The sequence below is a fragment of the Loxodonta africana genome, chromosome 9 (genome assembly GCF_030014295.1).
Source record: "Loxodonta africana isolate mLoxAfr1 chromosome 9, mLoxAfr1.hap2, whole genome shotgun sequence".
In the NCBI taxonomy this organism is placed as follows: domain Eukaryota; kingdom Metazoa; phylum Chordata; class Mammalia; order Proboscidea; family Elephantidae; genus Loxodonta; species Loxodonta africana.
The window spans coordinates 120,287,632-120,302,306 of record NC_087350.1 but is presented as its reverse complement, the minus strand read 5'-3'; the positions used below and the strand labels follow the sequence as shown (position 1 = coordinate 120,302,306).

The 14,675-nt window shown below is 52.9% G+C and overlaps 1 protein-coding gene across 2 annotated transcripts in view; it reads right to left on the bottom strand.

The window, feature by feature from the left end:
* The window catches only part of COL5A1 (collagen type V alpha 1 chain), a 185,775-nt gene that overhangs the window by 61,061 nt on the left and 110,039 nt on the right, over positions 1–14,675 (bottom strand). For both annotated transcript variants that reach the window (XM_064290634.1, XM_064290635.1), the window contains exons 26-28: positions 9,630–9,674; positions 8,989–9,042; positions 2,206–2,250 (exon numbers count right to left, since the gene is read on the bottom strand). In XM_064290634.1, coding sequence (XP_064146704.1) covers positions 2,206–2,250; positions 8,989–9,042; positions 9,630–9,674 — 144 coding nt within the window. The remainder of the gene's footprint in view (positions 1–2,205; positions 2,251–8,988; positions 9,043–9,629; positions 9,675–14,675) is intronic.

Sequence of the window (14,675 nt, the reverse complement as noted above, 5' to 3'; positions counted from 1 at the left end):
AGACGTGACCCCTGCTCACAACAGGGCCACACCCCGCACAGCGTCTCCCACCCAGACCACGCTGCAGGGCCTGTCCCCCGTGAAGCTTGCTGCCTGCAGCCATCTGCATTCACAGATGTGAAGCCCTGCAGTTCCGGCCGGGGGGCTGCAGTGGGGGCCGCAGCCCAGGCTGTCTAAAAGCTCTGCACCTGGGGGCAAGGGCAAGCCCACTGCCCAGTCAGCATCCGTCCACTCACCACTGTAGACCCAGCCCCTGGTGAACAGCCCGAGTGTGAGGAGGGGGAGCTGGAAGAATGCCCCCAAAGAAGACAAGCTGCCGTTGCCGGCATTGCAGAAGAAAGGTGCTGAGAGGCCAGCCGGGCAGACACCAGGCAGAGCTGCGTCTCCTGCAGGCAGAGCTGCCCAGGGGCGGCGGCTGCTGAAGGCTTTCAGACACACCTTCCGGCATTTTCTGGGAGAGGGAGCCGTGCGTATCAGGGCATTTGTGGATGTGGGGATTTGCAAGTGAGCCTCTCAGGGTCAGTGGTCTGCTGTCTGCTCCAGTTCCTAGCCTGGACTTCACCCTCAGGAAGCCACAGAGAGAGACCCCTCGGACATTCTGCCCTGGGTGTACTGCCTCCCCAGAAGGACGTGCTCAGAAAGCCACCTGTAGCAGGAGGGGAGGTGCTGAGTGGTGCAGCACCCGGACCAGCGAGGAGGGACTCCTGGACACGGGGTCAAGGGGGAGGCACCTGCTGGAAGGGGACGTGCTTGTCCCCAAGCCCGGACGGGCTTCATTAGACAGCGGTGTCCTTGTGGTGGGCACCCCCAGTTACGTGTTTCTGGAGCCCCGGGAGAGCAGATGAATGGCCTAGGAGCTGTGCTGAGTGCTGGGTGCTGAGTGCTGGGTGCTGGGTGCTGGGTGCTGAGTGCTGAGTGCTGAGTGCCAGCTTCAGGGTCTTCTGCTCGTTCTATCCGTGCTTTGGGAGGCGGTGCATTGGACGGTGGGCACCTTTATGCTGCTCCTTCTGGGGGCAACCACCCAGAAAAAAGGCATGCAGCAGACACTGCTGAGCAAAGACGTAGGGCCCACCCAGACCTGGTGTGGCCACTCAGTGACTCCTTGAGAATGATCTTAAGGCCAACAAAGTCCACAGGAGAGAACCCAATGATGTCTCTGCAGCCATCATCCAGCGAGATCAGGTCCCTGCACCCGCCCGCCTCCCCGAATCCCCCAGAACCCCACATTGTGCACAGCAAGGGGTCTGATGTGCCTCACGGACAACGTACACTAAAACAGCTTCCCCGAAGGACAGGGAGGCCGGTGGGGTGGGCTAGCAGAGGGAGGGGCCCATCAGGCCGCACTTGCCCTCGTGGACACTGAATTCAGCTCTGGGCCTCCTGGCACCTTCTCTGAGCATCACCCCTCCTAGAAAGAACAGTGGCCAGCCACACAGTCCAACTTTGTTCAGGCGTGCCAGCTCTTCAGGGCACACACGGCTGCAGAGCTTCACTACTTATTATCCAGAATGTTCCATTGGCTCCCAGCCCACAGCACCAACCAGCCAAATGGCATGGTTTTCTGGGCCATCACTGTACATTCGTGAACGTCTACAGTCCAAGGCCAGGTCTGCCAGGTGGACGTGGCTTGAGGCCCCCCCGTGAGCAGGCTCCACTCCGTCTTCTCACGGCCTTGCTGCCCATGTGCGAGCTTCTGCAACTGCAAGGGCTGCTTGAGGGGAAATGCCAACAGCTAGGGGGGTTGTCTGTTGAGCTGCCTGGTGAGGTGGCCGGGAAGCTCGCATGGCCAGTCAGGGAGCAAGCCTGCCGTCCAGTCAGCATCCGCATCTCCGAGCAGCTGTCTTGTCCGCTCTCTACTGCAGACCCAGGAACTGGTGAACGAGCCGAGCTTTGGGGTTTGTGCAGGTGTGGGGTCTGCATGCTGTGTCTGGGGCCGGGTCCCTCGCCGTGGGCAGAGAGCTTGCAGCCCAGCCCAGGCCCACCCCAGGGAGACGCACCCCTGGGGGCCTGTCCCCTTCCACTTACCATTTCTCCTTTGCGAATAAACAAGCTCCTGCCCAGAGTGGTGTCAGCTCCCTCCTGCTCACACTCAGCGGAGACCTCAGCCCCAGTTTATTTTTTATATTATTTTATCAGGGTGCCGTCACCACAGGGCCACCCCGTGACAGGCCAGAGGCCACTGTGCAGGAACCTGCTGACACTCACCTTCTCACCCTTGGTGCCCTTCAAGCCGCGGATGCCATCTGCCCCCTGGGACACAGGAAAGTAGGAGCAGTTACAATCGTGGCCTCCACGAGGCTCGTACGAGAGTCAGGTGAAGCCCCTGCAGCCCTGTGCCCCGTCACCCAGGCCGAGTCCCTCCACCTGCGCCCCCCACTCTCAGGAGAGAGGCTCCTTCCCATGGAGAGACCTTGGGGAGGCCAAGGCCTGTCCTTAGCCGCCGTGTGCAGGTGGCCCACCCCATCCTGACTTAACCCGAGCCCCGGACTCGCCTTCCAAGGATCCCACCCCACATCCGCACACCACGTGAAGGCTTCCCGTTTCCCACACTAGCATCCTGCCCCCTCTAGAAACATCCCTGACTCTCCCCGAGGTTTGTGGGGGAAGCAAGGCGTGGGCTCTAGAGTCAGGCAGACTTGCTGAGGTCCTGCCCCCCTCTGTGGCCTCTGACAACATCCAGACGTCTGTGTGCCTCAGTTTCCTCATTTGGGAAGTGGAGATAATACCCAGAGAGAGAGGCCCCAGTAAAGCCCTGGGGCCAGTGCCTGGCACACAGTAGGTTCTCAATAAACGGTAGCTGTGGAAACCCTTATGGCATAGTGGTTTAGTGCTACGGCTGCTAACCAAAAAGTTGGCAGTTTGAATCCACCCACCATGCGCTCTTTGGAAACTCTATGGGGCAGTTCTAATCTGTCCTATAGGGTCACTATGAGTCGAAATTGTCTCGATGGCAACGGGTTTGGTGTTTCGTTTTGTTTTTGCATCATCTTGTTATTTTGATTCTTTCTTATTAATAATAGTAATTATATATAATATTTATTATTGTTGTTAGGTGCTATGGAGTCAATTCTGACTCATGGCGACCCCATGTATGTCAGAGTACAACTGTGCTCCACAGGGTTTTCCATGGCTGGAACCTTTCAGAAGCACACGTCCAGGCCTTTCTTCCAAGGTGCCTCTAGGTGGATTCAAACATCTAACCTTTTGGCTAGAAGTCAAGCGCTTAGCCGCGTGCCCCATGCAGGGCCTCCACTGGAATTACCATTATTATCGCTAGTAATTATTAATTATAGCTATTATGACTACTAATTAGGATTATAATCAGTCCAGGACACATCCTTCCACAACCCCAGTAACAAACAAGAACCTAAGGGCAGGGGCCAGATCTACCTGGGCTCTTTTGGTACCTGTGCCACACCCAGGGCAACAAAGTCGGAGAAGCAGCCACACCCAGCTGCTCAGGCCTCAGAGAGGGAGACCTTTTGCACAGAGATGACCCCTGCTGCCCAAGGCTTTTTCAGGCTACCTGCCCACAGGATCCCCAGGTGAGATGTGTGTCCTCTCACCTCCTCCCCCTTCCGAGGACCACAGGCTGCCAGCTGCCCTCTTGTGGCCAGAAATTCCAGTGGACTTGGCAGCTCTGAGCCTTTTCCCTCTCTGGGGGCCTGGGTGGAGTAGGGGTCTGAGAAATGCTGGGGAGGTGGGGAGAGGGATGGAGAGGTGGAGACAGGAGGCCCACTCCGCAGAGCTGGGGTTTGGCCAGGGAGTGATGGCTCTGAAGCCCCCGGCTTTGTCAGCCCCCAATCAGAGGCACTTCGTGCTGCCAGACGGGGGACCATGCCCTATCACCCTGAGACCCTGACTGTAGGAGAGACCTTGGTGTCTGTGCACACTTACGCCTGTTGCTGGCAACGCCACCCTGCTCGGCGCCTAGGCCAGCACCCTAAAGGAGATGCCGTGATACCTGGGTTCACAGCACTGGCCTTGGAGTACACAGTGGAGGTGGGCGGGAAAGGCAGGGGTGGGTGGGAGGAACCTGGCAGCAAGGTGGCCTCAGGACGGACCTTACTAACTCAGCCCGTCATTAAATACACTAATACGGGCCAGCGCTGTGGGTGTCTGGATCATTGCTGTACACAGATCTAGAGCTGGAATCAGGAACTATATGGGGCACAGCAGGTGTGAACACGGAAAGGGCCCAGGCTCAGGCAGGGAGACCTGGCTCCAAGCGAGCCTTTCTCCACCGCTTGCTTCAAACTGAGCCCATGACATGGAATTGGACCAAACACGAGGAATCACACACAAACAGGAGGGACATGTCGTGAGCCAGTGTCCACAGGCTGGATTAGGGACACAGCCCAGTAGAGCCCCAACAAAGCCGCCTTGCATAGCTCCCGCACACAGTCCATCAACCCATTGCCATCGAGTCAGTTCTGATTCATAGGGACCCTATAGGACAGAGTAGAACTGCCCCATGGGGTTTCCAAGGCTGTAAATCTTGACAGAAGCAGACTGCCATGTCTTTCTCTCCCAGAGTGGCTGGTGGGTTCGAACCACTGACCTTTGGGTTAGCAGCTGAGCCCTTTAAGCACTGTACCACCAGGCTCCCCCGAATACAGTAGTGGCTTAAAAATATGCATGGCCCAGAAGAATCCATGAAGATGAGCAGTAAGGCAGGTGGCCAGCTGCCATGTGTTGTTGTGGTTAGTTGCCGTCCAGTCGATCTGACTCACAGTGACCCAACGTGTCCATAGGGTTTTCAGGCTGTGGCCTTTCAGAAGCAGGTGGCCAGGCCTGTCTTCCCAGGTGCCCCTGGGGGGGTTTGAACCACCAGTCTTTTGGCTGGTAGTCAAGTGCTTGATCACTAGGTTAGTGCTTTTCAAGCCCTTTTACTTTTCCCAGCAGAACGCTTTCTTCCCAGGTGATTTACCTAGGAGCCCCCACAGGAAAACAGGGGCTGAGGAGCTGCCCAGGTTGACCCAGACCTGGGGGACCCAGAGCCCACCATCTCCACAGAACAAGGGCTCCGAACCCACCGCACTAAGACCACTCAAAGGAGAGAGATCAGGAGTACGTGCTCCTTAGGTGGTCGGTCTTGAATCTCTGCATACTCGTTAAATAAAATTTCAGTCCTGGATTCCACTGATTTTCTGTGAAATGCACAGGAAAACCGCAGGTGTGATCAAGAACATCAAAGGGATTCCCCCAATGCGGGATCCAGGATATCACCCACTAAATCACGCCTGATCTCGAATGGAAGGAGATGCCTGGGTCCAGCTTCTGCCCCCTGGTGTTAACTGGAAGAGGTGGAGCTGTGCAGGGCCTCCTTCCACAGCAGCAAACATCCGACCACAGGCCCAGGGGGCAGTGGGGTCAGGCACAGCTTCCTCACCTTTGCTGTGTGTGCAACAGGAGGGTCCTTCCCCTCTCCACGCCCTTCTGAAAACCAGAAGGCAAGATTAGAGAATCACTGGGATCCTTCTCAAGCCTAGAGCTAGGATCCCATCACAGACTGGGGCAGGGATGAGCAGATAGAAGAACCTGCTGCATTCAGATAGACCCCACTACTGACATCTGGGGTTGGACGTTCCTTGTGGTGGGGCCGTCCTATGTACTGTGCACCCACAAGACGCCAGCAGCACTCCCATCTGTGACAATGAAAAATGTCCCCAGACAACTAGAAGGCAGGAGGGAACAGGAAAGCTGGTAATAGGGAACCCAAGGTCAAGAAGGAAGAGTGTTGACATGTTGTAAGGTTGTTAACCAATGTCATAAAACAGTATGTGTACTGTTTAATGAGAAGATAGTTTTTCTGTCAACTTTCATCTAAAGTACAATAAAATAAACAAATTAAAACAAAGAAAGAAAAATGTCCTAGATATGGCCTCTCATGGATTGAATTATGTCCCCCCAAAAATGTGTGTATCAACTTGGTTAGGCCAGGATTTCCAGTATTCTGTGGTCATCCTCCATCTTGTCTTTGTAATTTTATGTTAAAGAGGATGAGGGTGGGATTGTAAAACCCTTGCCAGGTCACATCCCTGATTCAACGTAAAGGGAGTTTCCCTGGGGTGTGCCCTGCACCACCTTTTATCTTACAAGAGATAAAAGGAAAGGAAGCAAGCAGAGGGTGGGGACCTCATACCATCAAGAAAGCAGTGCCAGGAACACAGCGCATCCTTTGGACCGGGGTCCCTGTGCCTGAGAAGCTCCTTGACCACGGGAAGATTGAGGACAAGGACCTTCCTCCAGAGCCGAGGCAGAGAGAAACCCTTCCCCTGGAGATGACACCCTGAATTTGGACCTATAACCTACTAGATCATGAGAGAATAAATTTCTCTTTATTAAGGCCATCCACTTGTGGTATTTCTGTTACAGCACCACTAGGTGACTACTAAGACATGCCAAAAGTCCCCCAGGTTGGTGCGGGGGAGGGCAGCAGAATGGCCCTGGTGGAGAACCATGGACTGGACCCCTGATTAAGCCCCTGGTGTGGCCGGCATTGGAAGAGGGGAAAAGAGGTTCAGAATGGCCTAGAGGGGGAAGTCACTCAGACTGGCAAATATGGAAAGAGAAGCCCAGAGAGGGCAGGGTCCCGAGTCTCAGTGCAAATTCGTGTTTGTCGGCTTCTGCCAGCCCAAACTGCCGGCTAATGAGGGTGGGTTTGCAGGCTAATGTGCTACAGGCTAATGAGGGTGGGTTTGATTTTGCTGACAGTCAACCCCAAACAGATGCCCCTTATAAAGGGGCCAAGGCAGAGGGGGGCACGGAGGCAGCTTATAGCTCAGTGATGTCCAAGGAAGACCCAGGGGGCCCTTTCTCAGGAAGAAGGCAGGGCTTTGGTGGGCAACAATCAGCTTTCCCCTGACCAAGGGACATCCTTCTACATGGCAGTAACCAGCCCATCAATCCCGCCTCGGCCACCACTTCCGTCCAGGGCCCATAGCTCATTAGGCTGTGGATACCACTGACGCTTTCAAACACACAGGAACGTGACGATCTATTTCTCTGATGAAAATAACTTTGAATCTCTGCTTCCTTCCACCCTCTGCTTCCAAGTCTGACTGGATTGCTCCCGTCACGAGTGAATTTTAATTGGATAGACAAGATGAGGGCATTCCTCACAAGCGCTTAAATCAAACACCTTTTCAGCTAGCGGAAGCCGCATTGTGCCATTAGCCATGTACGGTAGCTGGCAAAGGCTTTTGTTACAAGGCAAGAATTTGCAAAATAAACATGCAGAGAGCTGACATAATCAGCATTTCTGCTAGATTTATCACCCTAGGAAACTCACTAGGCGTGCCAGAAGAAGCCCACCACAGAGACCAGGCCCCCAGCCACTGGGAAGTCTCTTCTTGGTGGCTCTTACACTTTGGCTTGATCCCTAGAACCCGGGAGTCGGGGCCCTCGGGGTCAAGGGCAGGGCGCTGGATTAGGGCCGAGCACAGTCCTGAGTGCATCAATTTCTAGTGTGACTCTGGGAGTGTCCCTGGAGGCTCAGGGTTTCCATGGCCACACGGCAGGCCGGGGCACCCGGGGTGAAGCAATGTGTAGAAACACTTGGAAAATACACAGCATCATACCCTAGGTGGGCCAGGGCAGGGGCCGACGGGTGTGTTTACGCAAACTGCTCGAGCTAAACTATGTTTCCTTCAAACTCAGCTGAAATCGCTTGGAAGGCAAGATACACCATTTGCTTGAAGCCTGGAGCTTGCAGAGGCGGCAATGCCGGTGTTCTCGGAGAAGAGCGCCCCCCGCCACGCTCCTGAGGCACAGCCCTCTGCATAGAAATGCGCCCAGGTGTGCCCCGGGGCAGCACACCTCAAGATTGAATCACACAGTTCAAAGCAAACACAGTTTGCTCGGATGCAACAGACGGGGCCTGTATTTGAGATATCGCTCTGGAGCTCTGGGCCCATTTAATAAGGTTCCTGAGCCTTTAAAACAGCAGAACATGACTGTAAGTGAACACCTCGCGCCAACTCCACCACCTAACAACTCTGGTCAGCCCGATGCCTTCGGCAAGAACACAGCCTTCTCGCTCCTTTAGAGTGAAAATGGCACAGAAGGACAGGAAAGAGCCCCAAGCTGTTCCCCCGCCCAAGATCCGAGTGGGCAGGTGGCTCCAGACAGCAGCAGGGAGTGGTCACGGAGTGCTATGGATTGAATTGCTTCCCCCGAAAATATGTGTTGGAGTCCTGACCCCTATACCTGTGGGTGTGATTCTGTTTAAGAAGAAGGTTTCTTTGTCATGTTAATGAGGCCATATTGGTGTAGGGAAAAAACAACCCATTGCTGTCTAGTGGATTTCGATTCATCGTGACACCGTAGGACAGAGTAGAACTGTCCCCTGTGGTTTCCAAGGAGCTCCTGGTAGATTTGACCTGCTGACCACTATGCCACCAGGGTTTCCTGTTAGTATAGGGTGGGTCCTAAACCTAAGCACTATTGAGTTATACAAAGAGCGGATCAGACGTAGAAGCAATCACAAATGGGGAGAAGACAGAAGCCACGTGAATATCGCCAAGGAATCGAGGGATACCGGGGCTACAGAAGCCGAGACAAGGACCTGCCCCAGAGCAGAGAGAGCCCTCCCCTAGAGCTTGCGCCCTAAATTCAGACTTCCAGCCTCCTGAACTGTGAGGAAATAATTCTCTTCTTTAAAGTCACCCACTGTGGTATTTGCGTCACAACAGCACTAGCCAATGAAGACACCGGGTAACAGTGGAAGAGGCCAGAGGCTAAGGAGACTGTCCTGCTGACAGATGGCTACTGTGCCTGCTGCTTTGCCGCAGCCTGACTTGTGAGTGCCCTCTGCACCGAACCAGCCCTTCCTGAGTTCACAGCTCAGTTCCGCCATCCTGGGGCCCAATCACTGCACTCATGTGACTGGGAGGTTAACCACGGAGGGGTCCCTAAAACCTCCAAACCCTGCCTTGTACACCCAACCTTGACTTCCAGGTAGACATGGATCTGCGAGATTCTCACCTTGACTCCTCGAGGCCCTGGATAGCCGATTGGACCCTGGGGGCCAGGTGGACCCTATAACCAGAGGGAAAAGGCCATTAGCACCATCTCATTGGACAGCGTGAGGTTCACCCCAGCCTGGCTGGCTACAGTGCATCTCTCACCCCCATATTCCCCTCTTGCTATGAGCAGAGAGATCACAATGATGCCCTTGGGAGGAACCTCCATCCCCAGCGCTGACCAGACCCTAGCTCCTCATCTGTCCAGATTCTTCCAATTCCAACCCCTGCCTGGGTCAGCATTCCATCACCTCTTCAGCCCTCCAGCCCGGAACCACAAGATCATCCAGCTGGGTCGTGGTCAAGGTCAGGGCTGAACACCAGGGCACTGTGGATTATGACCGTACCTGCACCCATTACCCGTGCTAATCAGGAGTAGGGGGCAAGTCCAGGCCTCGGTGGCCGAGACAGTGAGGGCTCCCAAGGGCAGAGATGACAAAGGCCCCTGCAGGCTCCATGTAAGGGCCCCCAGGTAGGGCACCTGAGGAAGGGTTGGAGCTGTCCTCGGCTCACTGGGGTGTCCCAGGGCAGAAGCAGAGCTGAGAACCCCAGGCCTGCTCTCTATGAGCCGCCAGTGGGAGCCAGGGTGCAGCGAGTACCCACCTGTCCTCCTTTCTCTCCTGGGGGACCTTCTTTACCGGGGTGCCCCTGCCACAAAAAAGAAGCCTCCGTTAGTCAGCTGCCACCTCTGAAACCAGCCCCCCTCATGCTCAGCTTCATCTTTAGCATTCTAGATGTGGGACGATGGCAGCCAAGCCCCTCCCCTCTTCCCTCCCCACAGACTTGACTTGACATCACCCAGAGCAGCCAAGTGTGGCTCAGTCACTCACAGCCATGTGACCCTAAGCTTGTTATGTAGCCCCGAGCCTCAGGTGCCTCATCTGTAAAATGGGGACAATAACCATTGCCTCACCCTTGTCAGGGTGGATGATGGAGGGGAACAGGTTTAGAAACCAGAGAGCAAGGGTGAGGCCTGGCCCTGCCCAGGTGATCCCCAACTCAGCTGGACCCAGCCTGCCCTCCGGCATGGGCCCCACAGAAGGTGGACTGGCACAGACACCACGGCCTTTGCTAATGATGGCTCAGCAGAGTGAGCCCCATCCAGACCAGGAATGAAGGCCGGGGATCTGAGTGCCAGGCACCAGAGCCTCCTGGAGCAGTAGAAACACGGGGTCACTAATTATGAAGGAACACAAAGAAAGGCAGGGCCGGGCAGAAGCAGAATCCTGTCACTCATGAGGGGTCCCACATGCTTACGGGTGTCCATACTGGTGCCTTGACATCCCAGTGGAGGCCCAGAGGGGAGATGGGAGGTGCAGGGATGTACACCCGACATGACAGGTATGAAACTGAGGTCCGGCGGAAATGGCCACGTCCCTCTGGCCACCATCCCCATCAGCCTGGGCCCAGACTGAACTCCCTTGTCAGAGAGGAGTTTCTCTGACTGGTCCTGGGGATTTAATACCTTCGGGTTCACATCAGGGGGCCAAACGCATATGATAAAGACACAGCCATATACAGTCCCGCCCCCAGGAATTCCAGTGAGAAGAGGTGACCTTGTGGAGTGGTGGGGATGCTGGCCGGAGGGGTCTGGAGCCCTCAGTTCTACCCTGGCTACATCTGACCCGCTGTGTGACCTCAGCAAGGTCACCGCCCACCCTGGGCCTCCACTTCCTCATGAGCAAAATGAGGTGGGGTTGGACGCTCCTGCAGTCTGATAGCCCTCCAAGTCCCGAACATCTCTTTTGGCCGCCCACAGACCAAATGACAGCAGTGCTATGGAGACCTGGGTCTCATCTCTTTGAACAACTGGTCTGCGTGTCTTCTTTCTCAGCCTCATTAGTTGTGCAGTTGGAGTAGACGCCTTCCAAAGAGCTGATCGCTCTAAATCTGGCAAAGGGAGTCGGAGGGTGCGCATGTTCCTTTGCCGAGGGTGGTGCCCACAGGGAGCCCATGGGCGTGGTAACCTGGGGGCACCGGCCTGGGAGGAAATCCAGGCCCCTGTAGGACCCTGCCTATTCCCACCCTGAGGAAGCCGCAGCAGGAGGGGTGGAGGCTCCCAGCTGCTCAGCTAGCCCCCAGCCTGGGGGTCCTGCCCCTTCTGCCTCTTCTGCGGCCTTGGTGGACCTTTACTGTGTTTACAGGGCCTTTATTACAGGAACCAGGTGGGGTGGCCTGTGGGTGGTCAAGCCCCAAGCTTCAGAGTCACCCACTGGGGAGCAGAACCCACATCTGGGCCACTCAGGGAACAATTTTGTATATTAGGGGTTACCATACACCTGTACCACGAATCTGCTCGGTAGGTTACAAAGAGGATATTCACAAAGCAGTTGGATGTTTACAAAGCACTTAGAATAGTGTCCACACACAGTAAATGACCTGCAGATGTCTGCAATTACTGTTATCACTATTATTTGAATTGAGGCCACACTTCTTTAGCCAGTTGCCCTTGAGTCAATTCTGAGTCACGGTGACCCCATGTGTGTCGAAAGAGAACCGTGCCCCATAAGGCTCTCAGAGCTGATTTTTGGAAGTAGATCACCAGGCCGTTCTTCTGAGGTGCCTCTGGGCGGCCTTGAACCGCCAACCTTTCAGTTAGCAGCTGAGCACGTGAACAGTTCATATCACCCAGGGACTCCCGCATATCCTTAGATATATCTGAAGTCAAGTTTATAAAATCAGAGTAACTATGCGAGGAAAACAAAACTCTCTTATTAAAAATCCTTGAACAGAAAAAGACTAAAAGGAAATAGACCAAAATGATCAGCATGATTGATTTGTCCACAATAAAAAGCGGGGACCACTTTCCTCTCTCTTTCCACTTGCTGCATTTTCCAATATTCCATAATGAGCAATACCTTTATAATGGAAAAATAATAAAGCTTAAATTATTTGTATCTGATTTTTTTCTGATTAAAAAAGTAATATATGCTCATTAGGCAAGGGGAAAAGAAAATTAAAATCCTTCATAACCTCACCACTCAGAGGCAACCACGGGTAATTTGTGATAAAGCCCCTTCTGATCTATTTTCTCTACATACACGCAACGCAAAATTGGCATCGTATGATTTATTTTAATTTTATATCCTACTGCGAGCATTTTCTCGTGTCACTGGATATTCCTTAAAATTTGATCATTACTAGCTCCATACTATTCTGTGGGGGCCATGGTTCATTAACCATTTCCCTCCTGTGGGCTATGAGGGATTATTTAACAATACACTTAAGCACACTGAGTGTGCTTGGAAACACTCCACACTTCTAGATGAATTTTAAATCACCTTCTTTCTTCCCTTCCCTCCTTCCTTTCCTCTTTCCTTCCTTCCTCCCTCCTTCCTTCCTTTAACGGAAATCAAAACCAAACCAAACCAAGAAAAACAAACACTTCCCTTGAAGGTTTATGAACAATGTGTTGCCTTTCTGGAGTCCCTGGGAGGACCACACAGTCAAAGCACTCAGCTGCTGACCCAAAGGTTGAAGGTTCGAGTCCACCCAGAAGCACCTGGGAAGAAAGGTCTGGCCGTCTACAAAAAATGAGCCACTGAAAATGTTCTGGAGCACAGTTCTGGAGCACAGTCCTGGAGCACAGTTCTGGAGCACAGTTCTACCTGGCACACATGGGGTTGCCAGGAGTCAGCATTAACTCAACAGCAACTGTTTTTGTTTTACTTTGTTTTGCTGGCTGCCTTTGTAAATGTTTTTGTTTTATTTTGATTTGTTGGTTGCCTTTTCCAAATTTGCATAAAACAATGAGAGCTACTTCTCAAGGCATAGAGTATTAGTCTTTTCCCTGTTCTTTTTTTTGTTTGTTTGTTTTAAGTTCCTTCAATGTCAATCACTGCCCATGGAAGCAGCAGTCAAGAAATCAAATAACATATTGTATTGGGCAAATCTGCTGTAAAAGACCCCTTTCAAATGCTAAAAAAGCAAAGATGTCACTTTGAGGACTAAGATGTGCCTGACCCAAGCCATGGTATTTTCAATTGCCTCTTATGCATGTGAAAGCTGGACGATGAAGAAGGAAGACGAAAGAATTGGTGCCTTTGAATTAGAATTAGGGTGCTGGTGAAGAATATTGAATACACTGTGGAGTGCCAGAAGAATGAACAAATCTGTTTTGGAAGAAGTACAGCTAGAATGCTCTTTAGAAGCAAGGATGCTGAGACTACATCTCACATACTTTGGACATGTTCTCAGGAGGGATCAGTCCCTGGAGAAGGACATCATGCTTGGTAAAGCAGAGGGTCAGGGAAAAAGAGGAAGGCCCTCAGTGAGATGGACTGACACAGTGGCTACAACAATGGGCTCAAACAGTAACAATTATGGGGATGGTGCAGGACTGGGCAGGGTTCATTCTGTTGCACCTGGGCTCGCTAGGAGTCGGAACTGACTCAATGGCACCTGACAACAACAACAACGTCAGTGAGCCAGCATGGCCACACTCCAATGGTAACCAACGCACCCTCAGATTTTAAAGTTTAAATGTCCGGGATGTGGGGAAGGGGATTCTAGGGCTGAGGGGTAACCGTCGTCTGTGGACCCTGAGGGGTACCTCTAGTCATGGAAGTGGCCCGTCCCACACCCACCAGGGTCTCCTGCCTCTAGGATCCAGTCCCATTACATGCTGCAGGATACAAATAGCAAAAATGTCTGGAAGGATATACCTCCACCTGTTACCAGCAGCTAACCTTCAGAGACGTGATCAGGGGTGGTTTTCATTGCGTCATTTTATCTTCCTAATTTTCTCTAACCAGATGCACTGTTTTTATGATTAGAACACACAGTTACGTGGAATTGTAAATTAAAGGCTATGAATGACACATCTCAGAATACTAAGCGCTCAGCACCAAGCTCCCAAAGGGCCGGGTGACTGGAGGTCCCCAAAGTGGGTGGTGCACATGGACCTGGCCATGGCTGTGACCCGCTGGCTGAGGCGAGAGATGGTGGCCTGTGACATGGAGCCTGGGACCAACTGATTCTCGGCCATAGGGAAAGAAATAGACAGTCTCCTGTCAAACATCACCAGTTAACTGTTAACGTAAGTAACTTTCTAGTTGAGCTTTTAAAACGGCGTTATTAAAACAGTAAAATACACTGAGTCTTGAATAATTCGTTTAGCTCATCTTGTTTTCTGAAATAGGGTTTCTATTCAGCATCTATTGAATACTCTAAAAAAAATCTCAGCAGCAGCTTACGGAGAGTGTTGTGGGTGCAGACGGGCTCTCACACACGAACACGCCCACACACCCCCCACTCCTCGTCCTTCGCTGGCCTTCCCACAGATTGCACTCGTCACTAACTTGCTATTTCTAGGTGGTATCTAATTTGGCTCTGCAGCTGTGTGCTCACACGTCCCGAAAGCATTTGTTAACCACCACCCACCTCAGTACACAAACACCAAAAATACACACACCACGCCCGGCCCCTTCCCTTCAAACACCAGTGACACATTCCACGTCTTGGAGCCCAGCCAATGCCCCCGATAGCTAACTATGCAAGGTTGAGCTCCAGAAACTAGACAGCACACACCAATGTTGACTAACGTGCCTAACACGTTACGAAAAGCATGCCCCAAACCCAGTAGTTCCTGAGCAATCAAGCTCTTGAACGGGATGGGTGTTCATTAACAGAGCTGGAAGACTGTCAAGT